Below are 9,547 nucleotides of genomic sequence, written 5' to 3' on the forward strand. Positions count from 1 at the left end.
TCATATGTGTACCACTCTACTTTTTCTTCATTCAGTCTTCGCGAAAGGAGACGATAGTTATAGGAGTCTTTTACACAAACTTTCCACTTGTTGTTATTAAGCGAGATAACTTTCAAATTCGTTGGCGGTAACGCCTTTAAAATGGTTTGTAATTTATTGAACTCCGCAACTCCGACAACATTAATCGGTGGCGGTGGCCTTATTTTAACCGGTTTTTCTTTGATATTTGTATCTTTTGGTGCATTTACTTCTTTTATTTCTTCTGTCTCTGAAGAAGAAGCACCCTCTGGTGAGGAGAAAACTTTACGTTTTTTGGTACGTCTTTTTGAATTTTTGGAGGATCTTTCCGTTTCACGTTCTAGCTCTTCTTCGTCTGTTTTATATTCGTGAATAACCACTTGCTGTGGAGTTGTTTTTGTTTCTTTAAGTGTTTGAGCTATTTTTAACATATCATTTTCCTTGCGGAGAAGATCGATTTCTTGATGGGCTTTCTTTAAGGCCTCATTTTCAATTCTTAGAAAATTGATTTCTTCTTTCAACTCTTGATAGAGTTTCAATGTTTCGTCGAGTCTTTGACGCAGATCGTTATTGTCTTTTTCAAGATTATCTTTTTTCTCTGAGTCTTCTTTTGCACGCTCTGGCAGTTTAGGCAGACTCTTTTGCCCGGTTGCACTCGATGTTGGTGGTGGTGATCGCGTTATCATGGGTTTTCTTGAAAACGGATTTATCAAGTGCTCGAATTGGAATAATTGGCTCTCCCCAGAATCCTTAGAGCCGACCTCCGAAGAGGGTGGATTTTCCAGAAAATCTGAATTGCCACCTGGGGTACTATATCTTTCTGTTTTATTCATTCCATATTTTTGTATACGTCATTCTCAGTATACGGAGGGTGGATTTTAGTCGCCTCTTACGACAGGCATGCCTACCTCGGGTATATTCTTTCTTTTCCCCTACCCGAAGGGGGTATTCATACATTTTGTGAAAGTCACTGTTGCGTATACGTAACATTTACGCCAATAGAAAAATTAAGAAGATCTTATATGATATGGGATATCTAACCCTTACCAATAAGTCAAACCAATTGACTTTGAATGATCATTTTGTTGATCTATTAAATTATGTTCATATCATCGTTATAAAAATGCACGACTGGGTTGCACGTTCTTACTCTTGCAGTTCAGAGCACATGTGTTAATTTTTGTTTTTTATCTTTTGCTGTAAAAAACCATTTTTTATTGAATTAAAATTGTAATATATTTCGCTCTAAATTCAACTTTGAAAACTTCTATAGGTACTTTTCTGAAAACGACGATAACAGGGCAAGTTTGTTCTAATAATAAATCAGTTTAAAAGCATACGAATTTTTTCAAGGTGCTCTTCTAAAATTAAAGTTGAAATGGGTTTTAATAAGACTTCGTACTGTTAATTAATTTGTAGCGAAATGACGTGTGAGATAAAAAGACATTTAAATATTTTTTTCCCATTACCAACCAATGTTTCTGTTAAAGAATTAAAAAAAAAAACAAAATCAATAATGGGTTAGTAATAGTACTAATTAAAATAATAGTTAAAAGCAGTGATTTTTTAAAAATTCACAAAAACTGATCAAAAAATTGTAAAGATTTGCGATGAATAAGCTACCAAATTCTGAGAGCCCTTAAGTTGGCCGTTCATCATATTTCGTTTGGACACCTTTTCTATAAATTTTAAGGAATTTTGGTTTTTTAGAAGGCAGATTTTTTACGAAAACGCAATTTATTGTGATTTGAGTTTTTTGAAAAATTTTATTGCGAAAAGAAAGTTAGATTGTAAAAGTTGGATGTATTTAAAATCTCAAAGTTTGCTGATTATAAACTAATACTCCTATTTTTTTGCTCGACTTCTGGAGTGACTTGAAAAATCCTTAGATCTTCGAATATTTTAACGAAAAAAACAAGGGTGTCGCATGTCGCTACTCCCAACTGAAAAACTAATTTTTTTGCTTTACCATGTCTTAAACATTAATAAATAGCACCTTTGTACTCAAGTCATTTCAAAATTAAAAATCAATAAAGTAACACAAATCAATTACCTATTGTTTGGTGTGTTTTTTTTTGTCAATGCATTTTTTGGCACAACATTAAAATTTGCAATGCGTTTTTATGAAACAATAAATTTATCATCGACCGGCATCTGTGCCTGCATGCAAAAGCTCAAAACACCGTTATATTGTCATTTTAATTTTATCTACCTGCAATAAAAAAACAAGAAATCTGCATATTTCAAAATCCAACCAAATGTAACAAATAAAAAAAATGCCGGTCGATGAATGTGTATCGTTGTGTGCGGGAGTAAATATGACATCGTTCGTATCGTGTCGTCTGTCCTAGATTTTCAAAGCACATGCGTTATATTTTTTTCTTTCTCTTCGATATTAATGTAGGTATTCGATAAAAATTTATCGTCACCCTTAGTTTGGAGTTGCTGTAGTGTTGATGGAACAAAATAGCTCAAGTAAAAGAATACTTGCAGTATGCGAGCTCGAACTGAGCGAAGCAGGTTATGGATTCTTTATGTGAAAAATGAATAAAAAAAAATAAATAACAAAATTTTGTATAAAAATGCGAAATACAATGGTGATTATAAAAAAGCTTTCATTTTTTGAGTTTTTTAAAAATCCATTTTAGCACCAATTAGATTTTTTGAAATTTTCTTTTTCAATTTTATCAAATAGGAACCTTAAATTAGATTATGATTTGGAAAAAATTCCCAAGAAACTTAAGACAACTGTCATTAAAAATGTCTTTTAAATGGCGACTTGAAATTTAATTGAATGTGGGGCATACATAACTCTATAATTTCATTTTGGTCTTGTGTCCCACTAAAACTTTTCAACTTAACAGTACCTTGCCAATAACAAAAAAAAAAAACATTTTTTCGCACTTTTTCGGTTATTTCTCATGGTTGCCATGAGAAATTTGGTTGGACGAACTGAAGATCAGTGTCATAATTAGTAATATCACTCAGCACAAAAAAAAAAAACGAAATAGAAAAACAAAACTTTAGTATCGCTCGTAAAAATAAACTTTAAAAAACACGTATACGCCACAGGGGACGATTTTTTTTTTAATAACGAAATAAATTTAAAAAATTTATTTCTCTATTAATTTAATGTTTATAATTGTTGTTCCTTCCTTTTTCTTTTCAAGCATGCTACACCTGAACGCTGTGGTACTCCATTTATCTCCAGCAATCAGCATTCGCCATCCAACTTCCAATCACCACATCGATATCAATATGCGCAAAAGAAATGGTCACCAAATCTATGTGATACAAATGAAGCACCATCAAATAGTCCTCATCAGCCATTAAGCCCGAAAGCTTTCAGTCCAAATCCAAACATTAAACGGATCTACTCACCTGAATGCACACCATCTAGTACATTATTTGAAGAGAAAAATAAAAATCGTGTAGTGGAGTGTGATCTTATACCAAGTAAAAAGTCTAAACGAAAAACTCTTGAAGCTGAAGATGTACGTGAAGAAATTCGGGTAAGATTCTTTAACAAACCTATAAGGCTTCTTATATTCACTAAAAATATTTCACAGAATATCAAACCCCTCCCCGGATTTCAACAGGCTTTCGGATCGACAGAAATTGGACGATTTTTTGAGACATTTCGTAATATCCCATCAAGCCCTTATGCTTATGAATCTGAGGTCGATAATCAAAGTCCACAACCCTGGGAAATAGAAAATTCAGCAGATGGATCACAATATGATGTACAAATAAGTGCATCTTTGCAAACGATGTACAAAAGTCCGTTAGCAGATAAAAAATATTTAAATGGTATTCGATGTAATGGGTATTAAACAAAAATATAAAAATTTAATATTTAAAAAGAAAACTCAGCATCGAAATGATAGTCCAAGTTAAATCAAACTTTGTAATGTGAGCAGTGATGCCAAATAATTTTTAAAAAACAAGTTTTGTATTGTAGCTCTTTTTTTTTTTTCTTTTTGTACTAAAACCAAAAGTTATTGTTAAATAATACAAATAAAATATAAAAACAAAAAATTCTATAGCCCCTGGTATGTGCCTTTTTTGGACAAGATTAAAATAAAATGAATTATATTTATAAATTAATAAAAAAAATAAATTTAACATTTATACACAAATACTACAATAAAAATGCAGTTTTATTCTGTTCACATAAAAATAATTTATAGCAACACAACACTATTTTGTATTAATTTTGGCAAACACTTGATCTTGTATTCACTGCACAAAAAAAATTTTCATAACAATAAAAAAAAAAAAAAACTTTTAATAAAATTTGTTAGTTTGTCGCACTAATGCCAATTTTGTATCTTTGTGGGTGGTTAAACAACTAAAAATTATAAAGTTGTCTTCCGCATTAAATTTCAATTTAGTTTCTATTCCGATTCCATAGCACTTCAGCTCCATTTATGAACATTCTAGTCTGTTAAAATCTTCTGCACCAGAGAGTAAAAAAAAAATTAAATAAAGATAAGTGAAAGTACAAGAACATATTTACTAAACTTAAATTTAAAAAAAATCAAAATAGTAAGTAATCAAAAAAAAATTTGTAGTTAAAAAGTTATTATTTATATATTCCAAGGAAATAATGTTAAGATTAAAAATTTAAATAAATATACATACAATTAGATTAATAATTTAAAAATACTGTGCCATTTGGTTAATAAATAAAACAAACAAAAAAATTAAGTAAGTTAAAATTTACAAATAAAGGATATGAATGCAAAAATTTGATAAGTTTAGGGATTTATTACAACAAAAAAAAAAAAAAACAAAAATGTGTCAAAGTTTAAAAAAAAAATTAATTCTTTTTTTTGTATTTGTTATTTAATATAAAAGTTTAAATCTGATATTACATAGTACATCAAAAATGATTTAAATAGATAATGATATTTTTATAATGCAGTGCCTTATAAGTTAACATTTTTAAATTTATATTTTAATTTTTTATATTTAATTTTTATATTGGATAAATTATATTGTATTTGTTTTTGTTTTTATTTTAATATTTATTGTTAGTTGACTGGTGAAAATTTGTAAGGAAAAATAAATCGAGTTATTGTATCAAAGTTAAAACAAAGGTAAATTTTTTTGTAAATAATGGCAGGTTTCATGTGGGCCCAATTTGTTCTCACAAAAAAAAAAAAAAAAAAACATCAAACAAAAAAAATAAACAAGAATATTAAATTTGTATTAAAATAAATAAAAAAACAAATGTTAGATTGTAGTTGTTCAGATGATTGTGCATTTCTTAGTTTAAGATTTCATATACAAATATGACAGTTCTTAAAAACAAAAATCTTTTATTATGTATATTAAAATAAATATTTCATGCAAAATAGAAAACTTATTGCTTTTCTCTTAATCTACCTCAGATACTTAAAAAAAGAAAAATCATTTTTAGTAAACCGCTTATAACCACAGCTGAAGCACCTCGCCGCGCCTTGCCATGATTTTACTTTTTTTCGCCCTACGAGTCGACGATTCTCACCTCGATTTCATTTGTGTGTGTGAAGAAAATCTGGTGGTCTCTTGGAATAACCTAACATTTATGTGTCTACACATTACGGCTTAGTAATACAAATATTTAAAAAAGGTATTCCAATAAATTGTACACTATGGTGTATACTTACTATTTATTTCTTGTTTTACTGGGCACACTTTTAGATAAAAATTTAAAAGAAAATTAGAGTTCAGTTGTTGTAGAACTCTAAAAAAAAACTCGTAGAAGAAAAAAAATACAAAATAGATTCTTATATATTTCTTTCATTTTTATTATTATTTTCTGAACGCATTTGAATTAATTCTTAATACTACCTACTTAATCATGGTTGACACATATTTTTAAGGGAAAGGTACAAATACTTAATATTAACATTAAAGACGATGAATTAAATTTAACAACATAAAAAACATTCTCTGAATAATTGCAACGAAATCTATCTAATAAAGTTAATTGAATACATCGTTCCTTCAAACTGAGCTTCAAACTCTTCTTTGATCTTCTTATTCCTTTTTGTTATCAGTTTTAACAGCTCCCATCGAATTCTGCCCACTTTGACAGATGTCATTTGATTTTGTCTCATTGGCTACCGTCATTTTTGAACTTCCATTACCTCCATTATTATTAGTGAGAAGTGCTGTCAAAGTTGCATGAGATGAACTTAATGAACTCTTTGCTTTAGGTGGATTCGAAACTGTATCAGTTGAAGTTGATACACTATTCGACGAGCTAATACTACTTGCAACGGAAGTAGTTGTTACCGCTACAGATACAGCCGCTGAAGTCACAGTTTGATTACTACCCTGAAGTAACGCATTTCTCAAATGACTACTATTTGCTATATTTGAATATGAATTCGTTATCAATCCTCGACTCTTGATATTCAAATCTATAAAGAACAGCTTCATTTTTTGAATTATAAAATTAGGTATCTTAAAAACATGCAATATGGAAAGATTCAAATTATCTCTGTCCTTGTAGAGATCGGTTTGTCCAAGTGTTTTAACTTCGTCATAGATTAAAAATAAAAATCGAGAATTTCGATTTTGTGAAGGAATGATTTTCTGTTCCACCAACCAGTCACGGTCTTGACCATCAGGCAGATATCGAATGAGTTCAGGATGTTTACTAGCTAAACGTTCCTTGCCATCTGTTCCAAAGCCAAAAGCCTGATTGGCCTGAACATCAAGTACGAAATTAGTTTCCGTTGATATGGCTGCGGTATTCCAAAATATTTGCCTTCTTGGTGGAACGGTGGTATTTGGTGGTCGATTTAGTTGTTGTTGTTGTGGTTGTTGTTGAGCTTGTAATTGTGGATTTGGTTGAGAAGTTTGCTGTTGACCGACAGTTAGGGCAGGTTTTTTAGGAATTTGAACAGGTGTTTCGGGTATTGAGGGCTTTGGGGCGGATCTTTTGAGCGCCAAATTGCTTTGAGTTGAAGTTTCGGGCTTAATATTGTGTTGTTCGGATGATGATGGTACAGCAACCAAAGGAATTTGTTGTAATACAGCAGTTGGTTTGTTGCGATGTGGATTGTATTGAGCCTTGGAATTTTCAAGAAGAGCACAAATCATTTTGTGTGCCTAAAAATATGCAATTATTATTTTTTTTCGATAAATATTTTAGATAAGTTCTTTTTCTTACCATTTCTTCTGTGACAACATGATCTCCTAAGTTTTCTTTGATATTTTTAAAAGCTGGCTTGAAATACATCTTTTCGTAAAAAAAAATAAGTACACATGTTAAAGTAAAAGATATACCCAATTAATTGTTGCATACTTACATCTATGAACTTTTTAGCTATTGTATCTACTTCTTTGTCAAAAGCAATTTGAATGGTAATTCGCAAAAGTTCAAGTGAGCGCATAGCAGCATCTGAAGAAGATTTACGACCACTGACATGCCCACCCAGACGTTGTTTAAGCCTACCTAAAACGTTTTCCGCCATTTGAGGGGTTGTCACATATTTCTGGGAAAACAAAGGAACACAATTTAAAATAAAATAATATCCAACAAAAATATATTTCTCTTGATGACGACCTTCAGTAAAGTTTTTCAGCACATGTACGCATTTTTCATGCAAAAACTCAAATTGGCGCCCAATTTTTGCTGAACACCTTTTAAATATTTGTGAAAAACTAACTGATTGCCACATCCAAACTTACAATTTGATCCATTTTTGATAAAGAATTATTTGTATTTGATGTTGCTACTGAATTGTTTGTTTGATTCGATCCATTTGAGTCCTCGGATGAGGATGTTGCACTCATTTGCAATATGCTAGTAGTTTTTCCGTTTTCTGTTTGTATTTTCCAACTTCGTTGAATTACCATTATTCACAGTTTTTAATAATATTGTTGTTTTTTGTTAAAGAAGCAGGTTTTATTATTATAAACGAAATAATTGTTTACAAACATCCGCCCACTTGCAAAAATTGCAATCGGAAAATATTGATTTTTCTTTGGCAAAAAAAAAATTCTTTTTTGTATGTCCTGCGCATTGGAAATTCTTTTTATGGTGTAATTTCTGACAAATAGAGGGCATGGCGAAGTAAAGCTGTCAAAAGGAATAAAATAAAGTTATAAGACTCTGAAGAACCACCAAAATCAAAAGGCCCAGTACAGTACATTCACTGTCCATTATATTTAAAGTCCCCATTGAAATCTGTCAAATCACATACAAATTTTAAAATTTCTTCTTATTAATGAAGACTTTTAATTTAATGGAGACTGAATAAATTGGACCTAAGTTAAAAATTAAAAAGGAAAATCCGTTGGTTAAAATTTATTAAATTGAAAGTATTAAAAAATTACGCCGTGATGTTGGTTGCCGAGTAGGTTCTCTATACGATATGCAAGGACCCTGACCCACCTGGTACTTCGTTATGGAAGGTACATCTTAAAAACAAAATCTGTTTATTTTTGAGTAGTGTGACTAGTGTAACGTAGCCATTTTTTTGACCATTAAGGCTTAACTACATTGGCTCAAAAAGTGAAAAAGTACAAAAGTGAAAATTTTCGAAAGCATTTTTGTATAGTTTTTCGGCCTGAAAAATTAAAACAAATAATGCAGAAAGCTTATTTTTTGGTCTAATAAACAATTTGTATACTCTTTTTCACAAAACCATTGCGCTAGCCAGAAAAAAAATATTTTCACGTTTGTACTTTTTCAAAAAGTGTATGTAGTTAAGCCTTTAGAAAAAATTGCCAAACCGAAAAACAAAATATTAATTTTTTTACTGAGATTTTCCTAGAAAAAATATTAATAAGAACAAGAGACAAGTTATTAACGTTGCAGTTTGCAGACAATGTATGAGAATATTCAGTAAGGAATCGAAAGTAATTGCACCAATAGTTACCGAGATCTTGAAGGTACCAGTTCAAATAATGTAGGTATTAGGGTGGGTCAAAAGAATCAAAACCCTTTTTCCTAATTTTATAATCCGAAAAATCGATTGCTATACCTACACCTCTAGAAAATACTCACCAAATATGAGCTCCATATATTAATGGGAAAGTCCTCCGCTTCGCAATTTTCCATTTTTACATCAAGCTATAAAATCAAGTATAAAATAAAAAAAAAGGATTTTGATTTTTTTGACCCACCCTACCAGAGAAAAAAATAACTATTTGTAGTTAAAACGGGGATAACTATTTTAAATAGTCATTATTGACTATTAAATAGTCATTTTTAGCTGCGTTCCTTTGGGAATATGTACCTACTGCTTATAGTACTTAAAGCTGCTTTGAACTACTTTTTTAATATAGCAAAAGTAGTTCAAAGAATTATTTAAATAGTCACACATAACTATTTTATTAGTTAAAATTGACTTTTTAATAGTTAATTTGGAGAATACGAGTACTTCGCTTGACTATTAAAATAGTCAAAAATAACTATTTTTAACTATTTTAATAGTTAAGACTAGTACGCAGCTGAAGCGAAACGAAAAATTTTGAAGTTTCCAAAGTCAACAGCGGACATGTTAACGAAAAATCGGGTATTATA

The 9,547-nt window shown here is 30.3% G+C and overlaps 2 protein-coding genes across 2 annotated transcripts in view; one reads left to right on the forward strand and one right to left on the reverse strand.

The window, feature by feature from the left end:
• Positions 1–4,059, forward strand: part of LOC129908958 (uncharacterized) — a 31,206-nt gene extending 27,147 nt beyond the window's left edge. Inside the window, exons 4-5 of the mRNA XM_055985810.1 lie at positions 3,189–3,530; positions 3,588–4,059. Of these exons, the coding sequence (XP_055841785.1) occupies positions 3,189–3,530; positions 3,588–3,851 (606 nt within the window). The 3' untranslated portion in view covers positions 3,852–4,059. The remainder of the gene's footprint in view (positions 1–3,188; positions 3,531–3,587) is intronic.
• Positions 4,060–5,827: 1,768 nt separating this feature from the next.
• LOC129908959 (deoxynucleotidyltransferase terminal-interacting protein 1) lies at positions 5,828–8,059 on the reverse strand. The gene is made up of 4 exons (XM_055985811.1): positions 7,708–8,059; positions 7,326–7,511; positions 7,187–7,255; positions 5,828–7,125 (listed from the first exon to the last, which is right to left on the reverse strand). The coding sequence occupies exons 1-4, from the start codon at positions 7,873–7,875 to the stop codon at positions 6,046–6,048; spliced, it is 1,503 nt and encodes a 500-aa protein (XP_055841786.1). The 5' UTR covers positions 7,876–8,059; the 3' UTR covers positions 5,828–6,045.
• Between the last annotated feature and the right edge of the window lie 1,488 nt (positions 8,060–9,547).

The sequence above is a fragment of the Episyrphus balteatus genome, chromosome 2 (assembly GCF_945859705.1).
Source record: "Episyrphus balteatus chromosome 2, idEpiBalt1.1, whole genome shotgun sequence".
In the NCBI taxonomy this organism is placed as follows: Eukaryota; Metazoa; Arthropoda; class Insecta; order Diptera; family Syrphidae; genus Episyrphus; species Episyrphus balteatus.

What these genes read in the sequence shown, in the direction of transcription:
- LOC129908959 (XM_055985811.1), bottom strand. Translation starts at nt 7,875, where the DNA reads ATGGTAATTCAACGAAGTTGGAAAATACAAACAGAAAACGGAAAAACT. An exon ending in TATCAAAAATGGATCAAATT is followed by an intron (nt 7,512 to 7,707) that starts GTAAGTTTGGAT and finishes TTGTTTTCCCAG; the next exon opens with AAATATGTGACAACCCCTCA. An exon ending in ATGTTGTCACAGAAGAAATG is followed by an intron (nt 7,126 to 7,186) that starts GTAAGAAAAAGA and finishes GCATATTTTTAG; the next exon opens with GCACACAAAATGATTTGTGC.